Here is a 19,184-nt window from a genome sequence, read left to right on the forward strand (position 1 = left end):
GGCTTTGCGGCTGGGAGATCTGCCCTCAGGAAGAAATGTGTGGGATAAATTTTCCCAGGTCCTGACAGAGCTCTCTGACCATTTAGGTGGGAAATGGGTGGGAAATCCTAGGAACCCCTGAGGACGGTGCACACTCTGGACAAGTTCATGACCTTGGCCTTGGCCATTCTCACCCTGTGAGGGAGACATACCTAGGGGAGGGCCAGAGGTAGGCTGCTCTAGGGTAAAGCCTAAAGAGTATTTGGAAATGAGAATAAAACCTCTATGAGGGGAACCTGGGTGGCTCAGTGGGTTGAGGCCTCTGCCTTCGGCTCAGGTCATGATCCCAGGGTCCTGGGATCGAGCCCTGCATCGGGCTCTCTGCTCAGCAGAGAGCCTGCTGCTTCCTCCTCTCTCTCTCTCTCTGCCTGCCTCTCTGCCTACTTGTGGTCTCTGTCTGTCAAATAAATAAATAAAATCTTTAAAAAAAAAAAAAAAACCTCTATGAAAAATCACACTTTAAAAAAGCTGCAGCTTTACAGCTGGCCCCAGACTCAGGGGGATAAAAAGGAGACAAAGAAGGGTATTTCTGACTTGAATTTAACTACTTCTAAAAGCCTCTGGTCAACTTTTCTTCTTGTTCTCCAAGGTAAGATTATTTTCCCCTTTGGCATTGAAAGGGAAACTACATCAGTTGTGTGAAAAACCAAAAATGATGTATTTTATCAACTTCAAACTTGTCCCAGGGCTTTCTCCCACACTGTGTTAAATAATAGAAGACTTTTTAATTGAATTTCTTTGTGCGTAACATATGCTGGGCGACATTCTGCCAGCATCTCGCTCTAAGCAGCAAAGCGTTCCTCATAAAAGCGTTAAGATCCAGAGCGTCCTTCTGCATGGAGGGAGGGAACACAGAACTGTAGCAGCTTGAAGTCCCATAAAACCAGTGCCTCTGAAATGTAATTGTCAAAACACATTGCAACAAAGCGGGGGGCAGAGGGGGTATGGATATTTAGAATTATAGAATAAAATCAAAAAAATTAAAAAGAAGAACAGGAAGGAAGGAGGGAGCGAGAGAGGGTACAGAAGGGGGAGAGGACAGCCTGCGGCACGCCTCTGTCTCTAAAGTCGGAGCAGTAACGTTTTCAGGGTCCCGTCAGTCCCTCTGCAGGCTAAATCTGTCCGTTCATTTCCCCTTGACAGCCGCCATCCTTCAGCGGTGGGATTATAAATGGTTGTGTTGTGGGCCAAGGCAATAACGAAGTCTGCACTAACACACGGCTGTGTCCTTTTTCCCAAGGATCCTGGAGCTTCAGCAGAATGGTGACATGGACATCCTGAAGCACAAATGGTGGCCCAAGAATGGCCAGTGTGACCTGTACTCCTCAGTGGACACAAAGCAGAAAGGAGGTGCCCTGGACATAAAGAGCTTTGCAGGAGTCTTTTGTATCCTGGCGGCTGGAATTGTCCTCTCCTGCTTTATAGCCATGCTGGAGACGTGGTGGAACAAGAGGAAAGGCTCCCGGGTCCCATCGAAAGAGGTACTTGATTGAGCGCTTCCGGGCTCAGTGGAGCCAACAAGTGGGTGGTCTTTCCAGGGAGGGTAATCACCAGGAAGGGGATAATGGGTTGGGGGTGGTCCTTGTTTCTTCTTACCTGGAATATTGAAAATGAATTATTGATGAAATACAAAAATCAATAATGCCAATACCGATGACCATTTTAGGACATCCCAGATAAATGAAGAAGAGACTTGCAGTGTTTGAAAAGACTCATTTCATGTGCCATCAAGGGCTTTAAAATTCTGCCAAATCTCAGGATAGACTTTCATTCAGCGATTTTCTTAAAGAGTGATTCCCTTGAATTCCAGTCCACAAAGATGCTTGTCATCTTATTTCAATAAGTTGCTTAACTTACAGGTAAATTACTTGTATCTCTAAGATTCAGTCTAGACTATACAATGCCATAGGAAAATAATCAGAATTTGTCTCTTTACCCCCAGTGGCTCCTTCCCTCTATCTGTATGTAGACCTATAGAAGGGATTGTATGTGTTTCGTTCCTTGATAGCTCTAAGCTTAATAAATCCATAGAGTAGAATCATCCAGGATTAAATTTTTAATAAAATAAAATTAAAATTTTTTCAGAGGTCTGGAAGAATAATTGCAGAGTTACACATAATATCTCTTTGAAAGTAGCATGTGCCTTGTTTTCATCAAAAATCATGGAATTTACAAATTAGCAGAGAAAATATGAAGTTAAAATTAATTGCTTTTAACTTATCTTTTTTCTACTGGACCAAAAAGGTGAAAAAAAATTTTTAATAATGAAATCATATTCATTCACTAAAGTTTCACAAATTGAAATGGAAAACGACCTAAATTTGTTGTGTGATTTGATCTGCTGGATAGTTTCAAAGGACAGTTTGAAACTTTCTGTAACTAGACCTTGGCTAACTGATGGTTAGAGCAAATCCTGAGAAGATCTGTTTTAATGCACAAATAAAAACGACTTCTCACATTCATATGAATTTTTACAAGTTTATATTCTTTTAAACAGATTTTTTTCTAAAGTAATCTGAGAATTCCTTTCTACTGCCTTGTATGCAAAATTGATCAGCAGCGTATATAGGAAAAGCTTGGCTTACCAAAGATAAAACTTAGCTTCTTACCTATTTGAATGATCATATATTCTAAATTAGCGGAGTATGAACTAAAAAGTAGGTTTCATTGTGGTGTTTTCTTTATGGAATAAGCTTCTGGGTTCTCTATTCACAGTGATTCAATGCAAAAGACCACATTAGTGCAACATTATAGCTGAGATTTCATATTCTCAAAAATCTGGAAATTAAGGACTCCCCAAGCTCCTTATATTTTGAATTACTATATATGATAATAAAATTTTGCATTATTATATCTGTTGATGGATGAGTACATTACAGTTGCTGTGGGAACCATAAAATTATATCTCTCAACCCTCTAAAGTCTCAGTGATAATATTGCATTAATGGATATTTTTTATTGGATTTTAAAATGAGAAAGGAAAAGGAAAAACAGTGATGCACATCAAAATATTTTTCACTGAGGAGCACTATAATAGCACAATGAAAAAAATACATACTCCATTCTAACTCATGACAGCTAATCCAGATCTATGAATAAATATTTTCTCTTCTTATGATTAATAGGTATTTTTAAATCCTCATGAATTTAATTTATTGAACTTGGCTATAAACATGACTGATAAGAGACAATTTTTTTCTTGCCAGTTTTATTTTTCAAACATTGGGCTTTAATGCTCACTTTAAGTGAAAATCCTAAGGATTTATGAATTGGTTTCAACACCAGAAATCTGAGATTTCTCTTCCTTTTCCTTTATTAAGTCCCTTCTTACTAAGACTCCATTAGCATAGCTCAAAGCATCTTTGATTTAGAGGCCATTTAGCATAAACCTGGCCCTAGACCAAAGCTGTCATTCGCAGGTCATGACTCGAAGAGGTCTCTGAAGGTCTCACTGACCTCACAATATTGCCTCATTCAGGTACTAAATAACTTGAGTGTAATGACATCCCTCAATTAGAAATGGATTCTCTTGTGTTGAATGTTGCTCTTTCTGAATAATCTCACATCTCTCTGGCCTGAAGAGAAATAACCCTTTAACAGTCACTAACACTTCAGTGTGAACTAGCATATCGTTATCACTTACCACCAAGAATGGAAAGTTAAGGTTAGGGAGGGAATAACAGAGAAGAACAGAAACCCAACTTGGAGGGAGACACCTTGAAAAAGGAGGAAGCACATGGAAAGAAGAGGTGTGGAGGGGGAGCAAGTTAAAACCATATTTTTTATTTGTACAGCTTTGCCTAGGTCTGTCCCTGATCTCAGAGAAGGCAATCGCTCTCCTATTTTTGTAGTTGCATGTGACATGTAGAGAACTTTTTGTGCAAGAAAAATATTTATTATAGAAAACCTTATTTCAAAGTCATATTTGTACCCCCAGAACCTAGTACAATGCCTGGCTCATACTAGGTGCTCAATAGAGATTTGTTAAATGCATAAATCCCAAAGTTCAGTTGATTACCTATCATGTTTGCTGAACTACTTTTTTTTTTTTTTTTTTTAACCATGGAAGCTAGTACTGATGAGAACCTTATCTTCTTTTTCTTCATCTCCAGGATGACAAGGAAATTGACCTGGAGCACCTCCATAGACGTGTAAATAGCTTGTGCACAGATGACGACAGCCCCCATAAACAGTTTTCCACCTCGTCAATTGACTTGACCCCTCTGGACATTGACACTTTGCCAACACGACAAGCACTGGAGCAAATCAGTGATTTCAGGAACACTCATATCACCACAACAACCTTTATCCCAGAGCAGATCCAGACTCTTAGCCGCACACTATCAGCTAAAGCTGCCTCTGGTTTCGCCTTTGGCAACGTGCCCGAGCACCGAACTGGCCCTTTTAGGCACAGGGCACCTAATGGGGGCTTTTTCAGGAGTCCTATAAAAACAATGTCATCTATTCCTTATCAACCAACTCCTACCCTGGGGCTCAATCTGGGTAATGACCCAGACCGAGGCACCTCCATATGAGCATCCATCAAAATCTCTTCACTGTTTCTTTCGTAGGACTCCCTGTGCAAGGAGCAACTGTAATGTTGTGGGACTAACATGGATGTAACATTTAAAAAAAAAAAATCAGGATTATTAGTAACAATTCTAGTTTCTTCTCTCCTCCTTCTCCCTCTTCTCTCTCTCTCTCTTCTATTTCTTTCTCTTTTTCCCTTTCTTTCTGTACATGTCCCTCCACTTTTTTTCATTACTCAACTTGTTCCCCCAGAATATAGTGTACTAGGATCCTATTAGTCCGCTTTTCATATACTGTACTTCAAGTATAGGAAATGTGCACTGAGTATACTAAAAGTATATGCAGGATTAATTTTACATAAAGGCCTCTTACATAACATTTCTCTATTTTTAAAACTATAATTGCAATAACTTCAGTCTTTTTACATTCTTCTGCTGCATCCATACAGCGCTCCACTGCTGTTGAGTGTCCTTTAACTGTGGACCAAAGGCAACCCCTGCAGTGTTTATAAGATAACTTCAAGACCATTCAGGCCACATAATATGAGAATGCAATTTTGTAGGATTACAAAAAAAGCCATTAATATGCCAGTCAAGACTACAGTTAAAACTACTCTCGCACTGCAACAGTGCATATGACCTTTATGTGATTGTACAGTATTAAAAGTTTTTTCTTATGTACAGTAAACTTTATCATATGGCAGAAGCCTCTATTGTGTTAAATAAATTAGTATCTCATCTATATATACATATATATGCACTTATATAATGTGTATATATATTGAAGGGCGGCCATTGCTATTGCAATTCATTTAATAAAGCTTTAGTTTAAAAAAAAAAAAAAGCATTGTATACAGGAACTATGTATAGGGCAGGGGGTCTTTTCAGTTAGAAAAGGCAGGTTGCTTTAATGTTCTTCTGACTCGCATCGTTTGCCAACAGAGAATATTTTATACTTTTGTTATTAAAACATCCAGGGCGATTTAATATTTGTTCCTAGATGTAACTCCTTTGAGTAGGTTTTGCATTTGTTACTCAGCAGTGTATAAAGCTAACCTTGATAATTTTACTTTTAATGAATTATCTAAGTGGAAAATGCTATCAGCCGGACCACGTCCACAGCAGCACATAGAGTGAGCCCTAGAAGAGTTGAAACGTAGATCGCTGAAGGTTAATAAATTCTCTTCCAAAGCAGAAAGCCAATCGATACAACTGTAGTTGGGGAGAGGTGGGAGCCCTTAAGAAATATTGATGTGGCCTTAATTACTGTCCTACATTACCCTAAAGAAGAAAATGTTATGACCGTACTGGGCTCTTGACTTAACCCTCCCCACCTTTTTATTCAGTTCTATTTGGAGGAGTTATGTATTTTTTACATTCGTGCCAAGTGTATAGGAGGGTGACAGCAAACACGGTGGCTCTTTGTGCACAACCCTTTTAAAGTAGCATTCTTACCTATTAGAAATAGAGAATGAACTTTGTTTGTAACCCTTACATTAAAATGTGGTAAGTAGGAAGCAAGAACTTATCCTGTGTTTTCACGCAGCCATACACTTATTTTAATCTAATTCATTCCGTAGCTAGGATTGATATAGGAATCAACCTATGTGATTTGCTTTAGGAGAAATTAAAAGGTATATTCTTAAGGTATATTATATTTTGATGCTAATTCTGTTCTGGGGAGCATCTTGTACTGTCACTGTTTTTGTACTAAATCTTCAAATATTGTCTACTGTGTAAGGCAGAAATTTTCTTATCATACAAAAACCATTTTGTTTCCAGGGTAACAAGTACCTAAGTGCATGCACGACTTGTTTTCCCTTGTAACACTCATGATCTCATTCACAACTCTGATTTTAAAACAAAACAAAAAAAAAATTCTTTACAACAAGCTATATAGGGACATACCAGATGTTGCCGTGATTTTAGCTATCAACAAACTGTTAACCATGTACAATATTTAAAATAGGCCTATTTTGATGTATTGCCTATTATACAAATACACAAAACACTTTTTGGAGGCCTCAGTTATGAGTGGCAGAGCTTTCTGTGTATAATTTGTCTAAATAATTTGTCTAATAAAAATGTTTTCTAAACTTGCTCTCATACCATTGAAGTCTTAACTATAAAATCTGACAGTGCTTACTCTCTCACAGAACGAACTGAATTTTTCTAAAAATTTATCTTGAGTTAAGTAAAGCATGAAACACATGACGTTTTACTAGCAGAACTATGCCAAAAGGAGTGGCTCTCTAAAAACAGTACTGTGTGTGTCTTAAACCAATGAAAGAATGCCTTTCTGCTCTTTGAAACAACTGGAACCAACAATATATTTGTTTTTCTTCACATATATTTCTATTTGTGATGTCTCTGGGAGCACTTTTTTTGGGAGAGAGTTATCCTGATTCATTTAAACAATGCAACCATGATAAGGATAAAAGGGTGATGGTTTGTTACATCAAAGGAAGGGAGGAAGGAAGGAAAAGAAAGAAAGAGAAAGAAAGGAAGGAAGAAAATTAAGGGTATTTAAACTTAGAATTTATGTATTAATGATTGTTTTGTTATTAGGGAAATATTTGTCATGTTGAATCTATTAATTTGAAAATTAATGACTTCAAAATTATTTCTAATACAGTGTTATTTTCCTCATTTGAGCAACAATATTTTTGTCTAGCATTTAACTCACTCAGTGAATATATATCTGAAAATATATTTAATTAGATTAAAATCTTTGCTGCTCTAAAATTCTATTAAAAGTGATTTTTTTTTAGATGTTGGAAATATGAGGAACTATATAGATCTAGACTCTCTCTCTGGTTTTGCAAAGAAGAGACTATAAGATGCTTGCCCAGATGTTTGACAATCTAAGACTTAAAACTGGGTCCTTCTTAATTATTATTATTATCTAACAGCCATGCTTCAGTCATATCCACAGGTCCTCATGGGTTTAAATGCAGGGATGGCTCAGGGACAATGCCTCCTCCCAGCCCCCTCCCCAAGCCTAGGCTGCAAATCTCTAGGAACCTTCCCTCCTGTCTGCGGCCAAGTACAGCACGTGAATCAACTTCTCAGGCTACTTCCCCAATGTCAGAGCGTGGGGCAGACCTCAGGCCAGATCCTGCTTCTCTCTGCTTCTCTCTAGTGCTACTTCCTTTAGCCTATCGTTGACCTGTTCACACCATTTACACCAACCTTGCTATTTTGAAACCAGACATTTACCTTATATCCATGCAATTTTATTCTACTCAGAAGTTGAAATTTTTCCTTTGGTGAATCATTAAGAGAACTGGTTGTCACTTTCAACCACATCAGAACTTATGCACAGGTTTTGACTCAGTCATACCTTAGAAAATCATAAGACCTCCTTTCTTCCCTCATGCATATGCAGCTACATACAGGCAATTTGTTGTTTTCATAATTATGTTCTTTTTATCTCCTTTAATTTGGGATTGGTTGTCAACTGAATAAATACTTCAAAAAATAGACCTTGCTAAATGGTACTTCAGTTCATCAATTAAAAAGGAAAAAAAAAGATGAGACGATCACTTAGCCTACCTAATACCTTCCAAGCCACACGGATAACAAACTATTAGTATTTTATAATCAGAAATTTGGAGTGGAGAAACACATTTGGGACTATGAGCATAGTAAATAAGTCAGAGCTAAGAACTTTCATACTGGTAAACATAGGATTTATGCCTTTATATACATCTCTCAATAACTGACAAAATATAATGGTCTCACTAAAAACTGACTTCTTTCTAGAATGTTTTTATTCCTAAAAACAAATCCTATTTCCAATCTTTGTAATCAGATATTAATAAATGACTAAAAAGTACGGCCATAGATATCATTTCAACAAACTGTAGTAAATACCGTCTCATCAAGTAGCATATGAGCTCCCTTGGATTGAAACGACTTACCTAGCCTTGAAAAATCAGGAAATAAAGTTTGCTATATTTGACAGACTTAATTCTATCATTTGTTGATTTATTTATTATTTTATTCTCTTAGTGTTCACTCAAAACCCATTTGTGGAAGACACTGTGTTAAGCAGTCACACACGGCGTAGATGGACACATGTGCTTAGAAATGGGTCTGGGTGTGTTCCAATACCCAACTCTTTCCTTGTCCCACATCAACACGCAAGATACAGCAGCCACTAACAGACTTTCTGAGGAGGTGGAACAAGACACCCCAAGACCCTGCAGTCCTCTTTGGCCTTGACCATTCCAAGTCCCCGGGGCAATCCCTCCCAGTAGTTCTCATGGGCTAATAGAATCTACCTGCTTTGACCCAGATCACCTCCACAAAGAAGACTTGGAGATTTCCCAAGATGCCAGACCATGAAATCTTTACAGAAATGTGAAAATTTCCATAAGCCCCAGGCAAACTCTTTAACCAACCCCTCCTCCTTACCAACAACTGCGTACCTTTCAGAGACATATGCCTACCCTCAGATGTCCATGTCAGGATGATATGGACCACAGGAACTTATTTTCTATCCCTGCAGGTCTAATCACTTGTGATAGAGCTCCTCATTGTTTACATTTGCTTCAAAGGAACTACACAGTGAATCCCTTTTAGGTGACGTCTCGACTTGTATAAACTTTTATTTATATTGCAACTAAGATCCCTGGCCACCTTTCCTGTCACCTAAGATGCAGGATACAGGGGGACCTATGAGCCCAAAGAGTATATATTAGGGTTTTTACAGGAAGACAAGCCAGGAAAACAGCATCTAACCCACACACACTTCCAGAAGAGTAGAAACCTCATGGTTTTGCTCACTGTGTAGAGATCCAAAGAGGCACAGAACAATTACACCACATAATGATTCCCCCTCCATGAGGATAGAAATGGACTGAAGGAGCAGTCACTCATTTTCTCACCTGAATTTCCCAAATTTCCCTGGTTTCAATCTTTCTCATTTGTTTTATTGCCATGCAATCTTAGTAACAGAGCAAAAATTGTTGAAATTTTTTTTCATTATCTAAAAGCTCTTCCTGAACTTGTTGTTACACACAAGAAAGGACAAAGTGACACCTCTTTACTGAGTTCGCACACTTCCTAGAATTTCCTCAGAGTGGGGGAAAAAAACCGGTTGTGCTATTTGGACATGTCATTACTTATCCTATGCTGTAGGAATGGCTCTCTAGCCTTCAGGAGGAATGAGGGCCTGGTTTCCCTTTGGAAAAACCCTATAGGTTCTTGCCTCAGAATTAGCAAAACATTTCAAAAGTCTCAACCGATCTGCAATGAAATGGAAAATTCACACCATTTTCAGGATGACATTAATTCACATTAATTAAAAACTAATTAAGCTTTCATAACAGATGCTTTAGAAGGAGAAACATATGTCACAAAATCAAAAAATGATACATCAGAAGTAGGGAGGGTTGAGAAACAGCGCTCTTAATAAATATTTTGCTTGCCAAAAGATTTGAAATGTGAGTAGAAGGGACATCTTAGTTTTTCAAAACGCTATGTCTAATTTTTAAATTGGTTCTACTGAAAATTTTTGGGAATTAAGTAGCCTACATCTGTGGCTATTTTTAATTTTTAAAAATTGGACATCAATTCTAAAACAAAAAAGACTACAACTTGCTTATTCATTACACAAAAGATTCATGAGGGGGACCTTTGAGAATTAGTTCCTCTAATGTGTAATAAACAAGATTCAATTTGCAAAAGTTTAAATTATATAAAACTTTTCAGAATCAGCCACTTCCTGGAGCAAGGGACACCTCTATCTACTTCACACTTATAGTTAAACATTCAATTCCTTTCTAAAATTTCATTACAGTTGACTTTCAAATTAATGCTAAACCTCTATTAATATCTGTTTCATAAGTTATCTATAAGATATATTTTTAAAAAATATACACACACTAAAATTAAGTTGAAAATAGAGGCATCGCTTATCCAGCTCATTTAATGCACTTTATTATTCTAGAAAGAGTTATTGAATCTCTAATATGTTCAAGTACTTCCATAAGCAATGTTAAGGAGAGCTTTGAACATCAACTTCTAGATAGATAATAGCCATGTCATATATCTAATTGACATAATTGATATTCGATATTAAATACAGAATTCTCATTCACGTATGATCTTATTTAATGAGTATAGTACTTCTTACTGTACTTACTTACAAATGAACATATTAAAAATAAAAATAAAAATAACTAAGCCTCACTGGTGCATGACTAAGCATTTTAAAATTTACTGTTCACTCACTCAGGTTTCCCCATGGAAATATCATGGTAAAACTGTTCATAAACTGAGCAACAAGTATAGAAAATCACTCCTCACATGTGTAACCTCCAACTTTTGGTGTGCTCAATTAACATGGTAAGTCGTATAATATAGTTCAATCACCAACAATTAATATATTTTAATTAATTTTCTTGTTGATCATCACTATATGAAGTTTTTAATTCTTACTCCACAGTCATGATTATGTCTTTAAAAAAAAAAAAACAAGCATTAGTAATGTACATAAACTTTAGTAAAGCTGAAGAGAGATTATTAAGAATAAAACAACCACACAAGATCAATCAGTCCATTGACTAACACTTTTGTGAGCACCTACTATAAGCAAGGCACCGCAGGACAGAGATTTCCTAACTGGCACGCCAAGGCACACTCCTGAGTCAACAAGTTTCCCAGGGTGCTGAGGTATTGACCCCCCTCCTGTCCAGGGTGGTTGAGATGAGCCTCTGGTCTGGAATTCCATCCACGAGCAGTTCTATTCACTTACACCTGGCCTTTCCAGAAAGCTCCCAAAGTTGTAGAAACAGAATAGAAATGTTTGAAAAGTTAAATACAAATTCATAGCTTAAGTAACATCAGAAGACTAGAATATAAATTATATCATGATGCAAAATGCATTGCATTGTCAAGTTAGTTGATAGAAAAAATATTCATTCAATGAGAAGAGAAGAAGAAGGCTGCCTAACATGGGATAGTTTCCCAGAATAAGTGGAAATTTAGCCTAATCACAGAGAATACGGAAAGGTCGGGGGAATGCAAAAGGGCTTCCAAGTGGAGTGCACAGTGCAAGGAAGGCACAAAGATGGGAATGTTCGGAGGAGCAGTAGCCCACGATATCTGGAACATGGGTTTCATGTCCAGAAGCAGCAGATAGTAAAGCTCAGGTGAGAATGTGGAAAGCCTATAGGCCGGGCTCAAGAGATTGCTCTGTATCCTGTTCATCCATTCATTCCTTCATTCACATACTCGACAGATGTTCACCGAGATCTTGCTATGTGCAAAACACTATCCTAGATGCTGGAGATACACAGTAAACAAGACTCCCTGCCCTCATGGAGTTCACAGTCATTGGGAGAAGACAGGCAGCAAATGGGATAAACAAGTGAGGCATATTAGTCAATTAGCTGATAAGTGCTGTACAGAAAAACAAAAGCAGTGGGAAACCTAAAGTAAGAGTAAGCATTTGCTATTTTAATAAGGTGCCCATGAGTGGCCTCACTGATGAGTTGACATTTGACCGAAGTCTTTGAAAGAGGAAGAGAGTTGGCCACATCGCCATCTGAGGAAAGAACATTCCAGATGTCGAAAGCAGCTAGTACCAGGGCTCTGAGGCAGAAGTGTGCTGGGCATATCTGAAGAACAGGAGGACGATCCGTGTGGCTGAATCAGAATGAGGGGTGAGAGAGAGGGCTCAGGAAGGTAACACAAGGCCCAACTAATAAGGCTTTGTAGGATGCTGTTAGAGCCCAGAAACCACTGGAGTAGTTGAGCAAAGTGAAATGCCTGTTGCTAGATCCAGCAGATTGATTACAGAGCCAGATGTCAACCAAACTTGGGATCAAAGCGCGGCCACTTTCCCACCCTCCCTTGACCCTAAATATTTGCCACCATCTTGAGTGTTCTAGGAGAGTGGCGGGGAGTGTCCGTTTCTGGCCATGCCTCCATTTGAATTTCAGGCCCTGAACCATCAGATTGAGGCTGGGCTGCTGTTCACAGAGACTCGTAAGCACGGAGTGTGTGGAGACCTCCAGCGTGGGCAAGGAGGAGCCACTGGAGATTTTTACCAAGGGAGAAACATGCTCTAAAAGGGGGGGTTTAAAAAGATCAAGCTGGTAGAGATTCATAGAACACGATGATAAAGAGGCCAGTCAAAAGCCTGTGCAATAATTCAGGCGTGATCTGGACTTCTGCAATAGCCCAAAAAAGGAAAAAAAGATACAGATGATAGATGTGTTCTAAAGGGAGAATAGAGAGAACCTGAAGATTAACTGAATTAACTGAAGATTAACTGCAGGCTGTACAAGGGAAAAAGAAACCAAATATGACTGATTTTTCAAATTCAGATGCTAGAAAAACAGAAATAATCTGGAAGGAAGGAAGGAACTACCAAACAGTGCTAGTCAGAAGAGGTTGTTTAATTCTTTACTTTTTTCTTCCTTTGAGGGTTAAGGAGAAGAAATCATAGAATTGAGAATTGCTTTCCGTCATTAGGAGCGTCTAAGTGAAGAGATGGGGGGAGGGGTTATCCAGAGTCTATGATTTTTAAACTTCGCTCCCCAGATTCCGGATGGTTTTCCTCGGGATTTACGGGGCTGGCGTGCCGCGGAGGGGAGGCTCCCTGGGTCTCAGTCCGAGCAGCTCCACTGCCATCTCTTCACATATCTCACTTCTAGTTGTGATTTCCCTCACCTTCGAATAGCACATCCTCACAGACCGCCACAACCCCAACTCCGACGTGTTCTCAAAGTAGTCCATTAGCGCATTCAACAACTTTTTTTAAGATTTTCTTTATGTATTTGACAGAGATCACAAGGAGGCAGAGAGGCAGGCAGAGAGAGAGGAGGAAGCAGGCTCCCCGCCGAGCAGAGAGCCCGATGCGGGGCTTGATCCCAGGACGCTGGGATCATCACCTGAGCTGAAGGCAGAGGCTTTAACCCACTGAGCCACCCAAGCGCCCCCGAATTCAACAATTTTGTTGTCCATTTGATTATTTTTCCTCACGGTTGGTCTTTGTAATGTGTTGAAAGTTGCCCCTACTGGTTCTTTGAAATGCTGCTGAACAAGCCTCCTCCCCTTTTCTCACCTGAGGCTGATCCCATTTCCCACACAGTGAATACTCAGAATTGACCAAACTATCCTGTCTTATATATGGTGATCCAACTCAGATCCCATAACTGGCCTTGAAATACACCCAGTATCTCCAATGTCCTTAAAGGAGAGAATGAGCTAGAACAGAGTCCCTTTGCTTTACTGAAATGACCAGGGAGCAGTCATACTGACTAGAAAGCAAAAAAAAAAAAAAAAAAAAAAAATTTAAACATGAACTTGTCTTTTAAAAGGAACAGATTAAAATAAGCCCAATCCTTACAAACACCCACCATGTGAAAGCCAGTATATTTGGAGCTATAAGTGAAATCAAACATCTGTGGAACTAACGTGTTTGGTTCCTGTAACTGTTGTGTGCTTTTAGTTCTGAATCTCTCCCCTCAAGAGTTCAGAAAGCATCCACTAACGCAGTTAAGAGTACTATAAGAAAATCAAAAGGTACGTCTGAAATACTCGTCATCACCAATCTTAACCTCTGAGAGTTTAAGAGGTTAGCTCTCACCAAGCAGGCCATCAAAAAGACTACTTGGATTTGGTTCAGGATGTTGTCTGTCAGTTTTAACTGTCTTTCAACACTCAGGTGATGATAATGTTTCACTTTTAAAAGGTCAAAGATGGTTTCCAATTCCAAGCAAAAAAAAAAAAAAAGTCATATATCAAATACAAAGCAAGAAATAGGTAGCATGTATCTCTCTGAATCAAGAATAACTTTGATAAAATCTGCTTTTCAAATGGTTTGAGAATACGATCCCTTACAATTTACTCTTGCCCCAGGGTCTCACTTAAAATACAAGCCATGAGTTACACAGTCACATACACACAACTACTCTTTCTTTTCCTATAAAAGAGATAGCACCCAAACTGTGTACACACATTGTATTGAATATCTGCCCAAGGTAAGAATGTCAAGGTAGTTTGCAGAGTCACACATTTCTGAATTGTGCTTCATGAAATATATGGCCTATATCTTTAGCTAGAATTATTTCAGGTGTAGGGGCTTTAATCCATTCTCATCTGAAGATGTAAATTGCCCATCTCAGCATCAATTCTTGTCCTTTACAAGCCAATATATATGTTCTCCTAAATTTAACAACCTTGGGGATGGAGGGCATGCTGACCATATACCGGACACAGTGCTAGGAACAACCTACAGGTTTCACTTGTAAATTTGCTGTTACTGATACTGATCGAACAGTTTAAAAACAAAACACAACCTCGGTCTCTAGAAAGTTAAGTCAGTTGGCCAAGGTCATGCAAATATTAAGTGACCAAAATGGAATTCAAATCCACATAACTCTCACTCAGAAACTCATGCCCTTTCCATCACAGCAGGCTGCTCCGGACATCAAAGAGAGATGGAAGGTAAAAAGGCCTTCACTGCTGAAGGGGGATTTGAACACTATGCGGATCCATAAAAATCAGCTGGTCCTTACAAGCTGACTGTATTTTTGATACAAAAACTATAAGTGGTAAATAAAATATTCATAAAAGATTACTATAAATGATGCCTGCGTCTTAGTCGCTTAGAAAACAGAAACAGAGTCTGATACCCGCCATACGAGCATCTGCCGCAGACACTGCTCGAAGTCCAACAGGTTTGCTGGGTTCTTCATCTTGTCAATGATGTCAGCGAGCTTTCCGTCGTCTTCGCTGCTTCCTTAGCATCCTTCTAATGGAAACACTGGAAAAACAAAGCCCTGTCGAGTCACCTCACATGATGCTCTCCGACCTGACCCCCTTTTTTCCAGCCTTACTGCTACCAGACAAGTTTAAACACGTTAGCCCCTGTGGGAAAACATTACAAACTTCACTCTTTCCCAGCACACATCCCTCCTAAACATCTTCCTAGGTGATCTTACTATATTACTTCTCAGGTCAGGTCACTCTAGGATTTCATTTTTCCCCCCATGGCATTTTTTTTTTTTAAGATTTTATTTATTTATTTGACAGACAGAGATCACAAGTAGGCTGAGAGTCAGGCAGAGAGAGAAGAGGAGGAAGCAGGCTCCCCCTGAGTAGAGAGCCCATAAAGGGATCGATCCCAGGACCCTGGGATCAGGACCCGAGCCGAAAGCAGAGGCTTTAACCCACTGAGCCACCGGGGCGTGCCCCACCCATGGCATTTCTATGGTCCGCTAACAAATGGCGAAGCACCTCGGCCAAGCATCTCTCCTGGCAGGAAGTACTAAGACAGCCTTCACAGAAAGCAATATTTGAGCCAAGGAGGTAGGATTTTGACAATGAGAAATATGAATGTGCACGCGAACAGCTATGTGCAAAGAGGAAATGGGAAAATACAATGGACAAGTTTGGGGTCAAGAATAAGGCTCTTTGGCTTGAAAGAGAAGGTCCTATGGAAACAGATAGAAAATAAGGTGAGAACCAGTTCGTAACATTTTGAGAGTCCATCATATATATACACATATATATATACACACACGCACAAATATCTCCACACATGCCAAGATGCTAGGCAGTGCAGAACATAGACATAAGCATGCAAGATCTCAAAGCTATTATGGAAAAGATGTCATGCATATGCATAACTACAACATAAGGCAAAGCATGATGGATTCCATAAAAGGGATGCAACGTATTATAGGTATTGAAGGGAGAGATGGTACTCTTCCAGGTGTCCTTTTATTGAAAAACAGTGATTTTATGTTTTGGGTTTTTTTTTTTTTTTAAGATTTGAGTTATTTATTTGACAGAGGCAGAGAACATGAGCAGGGGAACAGCAGACCGAGTGAGTAGCAGGCTCACCACTGAGCAAGGAGTCCCAGTCCCAGGACCCTGGGATAATGACCTGAGCCAAAGGCAGACACTTAACTGTCTGAGAGCCCAGGTGCCCTAAAATACAGTGATTTTAAATGATACATGATAAGTACTATAAGAAGTCTAAAGTGTTTTGAGAATTTGGAGATAAGCAAGACCTTTCTTCACAGGGGAGGTAAAAAAATCTTTGTGGAGAAGATGGAATAGGAACTAGATTTAACAAGAAGTATAATTTCCAAAGATACAGAATAGGGGGAAAAACATTCTTAGGCGAAAGGAAAGATATGGTCCAACTCACAGAGAAGGAAAGCATAAAACACATTTGAGAAAAATCAAATAATTTGGTTGCAACATATGGCCCATGAAGAGCAGTAAGAACATAAGATGACAGAACTATAAAAATCAAATTCAACCACCTACCTAATGTTTGAGTGTAGTCTCTTTTATAGTCTATTCCATTTTTGAACAGCTGTGAATATTAGTAATATGATAGTGTTTACAGTCTACTGGGGAAGGCAGACAATTTAACAGGCAATGACAATAAATTGTGGTAAGTGCTATAGTAATGGAAATGCAAAGTGATTTGCAACCTAGATCAGGGATAGGAAAAGCTCCCTAGCCGGGATTCCAAGCTAGACCTGAGGTATAATTGAGAGTCGGTCAGACAAAAGGAAGGGGGTGAGCATATGCAAAGACCTAAAGCCAGAGGGCAAGATTTGTTTCTGGAACTGAAAGAAGTCACCCCAAATTGGAACTCAGAGGGAACAGAGAATATCAAGAGAGTAAATTGAAGGGGTAAAAAACGGTCCTCAAAATGCTCCATAAACCACATTAAAAAATGTGTATTTTTTAGGAATAAATTTCCAGACATGACGAGGTAGCCATTGAAGAGTTTAGAGTAAAGTAGTGACTTTCCCATATTCCTATTTTAAAGAATCATTAGAGCTGCCCTTGGAGAAAGCTTTTGCATAGGACAAGATCTGAGAAAGGTAGACCAGTCAGGAAACTTGTGTGGCAATCAAGCCCTAGTCGCATTTCGTAGCTGCAGAAGAAGAAGGGGGTGACAAGATTCTAGGGGGAGCTTTGGTGGGAATGGGGTCTGGGTCTAAGTTTGGGGCCTTTTCTAAAGTTCTTAGTGTAAGTGAAATCATGAGAGGCAACAAAATCATCCAAAGAATAAGAAGCCTATTTAGCAGAAATAAGATCTGGACACAGAACCCTGAGAAAGATCAACACTTGATCACAGGACAGAGGAGTATTCTGGCTAAAAGAAAATGAGGAAGAAAACTTGAGGAGCGAGGAGTCTCAGAAGTCAAGGGAAGAGTATTTCGATAGAGAGCGGTCAGTGTTGTCAACGGTACTCTCAGAGGGAAAAGCACCCATTACAACCAGCATAAGGAAGGTCTTCCAGATCTTGGCAAGAACAGCGTGGGGAAGAATGGTGGATGCGTGAGCCAGACTGTAGGTGGTGGAGGAAGTGGAAAGGCTTATATGCTGCTCTTCCAAGGAACGCAGGGATGAAAGAGAGGAGAAAAAAGAACAGAATGAGATCTGGGAAGGGTGTCTGTTTCAAAGCCATGAGAGACTTGAGCACAGTTAAATACAACAGGAAGGTACAGGTAGTGAGGTCAGTGTTGAGAGTACAGCAGCAAGTGGGGTATTCAAAAGTGGTAAGTTATTGAGCCATTACTTGCGGAATGATTGAGTGTCATGAGATAAACGAGGTTTGTTATGGTGAGCTCAAGTTAAAATGGGAAATACATGCACATATTTACTAATGCTGGCTTGGCTGTAGAAAGAGAAGGAACACACAAACATCATGACAGAAATTTGAGGTTGGATATTCGAAGAAACTGTAGACTCAGGGAAATTAGTTTTTAAGTGGAGTGGAGGATGATACTTGGTTTTTAAAATATCATATTTGAGAGGCTTCTGGGTGGCACAGTCAGTTAAGCCAGCGACTTCTGATTATGGCTCAGGTCATGATCTCAGGGTCACAAGATGGAGACCTGTATCCGGCTCTGCCCTGAGCAAGGAGCCTGCTTAGGATTCTCTCTCACCCTCGCCACCCCCCTCCTGCTCCTGTCCTCACACACACACTCTCTTTCTAAGAAAGAAAAGAAAACAACAAACAAACAAAAAAATTCACTCCATCGTATTTGAAATGAAGGTAAAATATCCAGGTAGATATATTCAGCAACACACTGGAAAGGCAGAAGCTAGGTTTAGCCAGAACTTTCAGAATTGAAGTCTCAGGATAAGAAGAGAAAAGCCTCATAAGAAGATGGAAAGCTAGTTGATGGGCAATGGACATTCTGAGCAGGAAATTTCACAATCTAAGGACGTTGAAGGATAATTAATCTAGTGGCTTCCTCCTGGATATTAAAAAAAAAAAAATTGCAACTTAATTCTGTCAAAAAATATTCTTATAGGAAAATATCTACTTCACCACGTAAGTCAATATCAGTACCTTTATAGGAAGGGCACCATATACATAAACATAAGGGAAATCTAAAGCTTATTTATTGACTGTTCTCCTGTTGAAAATGATCCCGGCCAACGCCCTCGTGTGGTGGCTCTAGGTAGGACCAGGCTTACCCCTGGAGTCTGAATTGCACTGTTCCTTGGCCGCATGATGGAGAACAAATAATTTTATTATTCCGTAACTGCATCTTCGGAGAAAAGAGAAATAAATTTTTTCCCTTCACAATCTTTCTCTTCTTCATATTCATCCTACCC

The 19,184-nt window shown here is 39.3% G+C and overlaps 1 protein-coding gene across 5 annotated transcripts in view; it reads left to right on the forward strand.

The window, feature by feature from the left end:
- Positions 1-19,184, forward strand: part of GRID2 (glutamate ionotropic receptor delta type subunit 2) — a 1,491,890-nt gene that overhangs the window by 1,450,397 nt on the left and 22,309 nt on the right. For 3 of the 5 annotated variants that reach the window (XM_032332901.1, XM_032332902.1, XM_032332903.1), the window contains exon 15: positions 1,280-1,520. In XM_032332901.1, coding sequence (XP_032188792.1) covers positions 1,280-1,520 — 241 coding nt within the window. Of the gene's footprint in view, positions 1-1,279; positions 1,521-4,151; positions 8,528-19,184 lie in introns of those variants that run through there. The other 2 variants (XM_032332899.1, XM_032332900.1) reach the window with 1 other exon arrangement.

Source organism: Mustela erminea, chromosome 2, assembly GCF_009829155.1.
Source record: "Mustela erminea isolate mMusErm1 chromosome 2, mMusErm1.Pri, whole genome shotgun sequence".
NCBI lineage: Eukaryota > Metazoa > Chordata > Mammalia > Carnivora > Mustelidae > Mustela > Mustela erminea.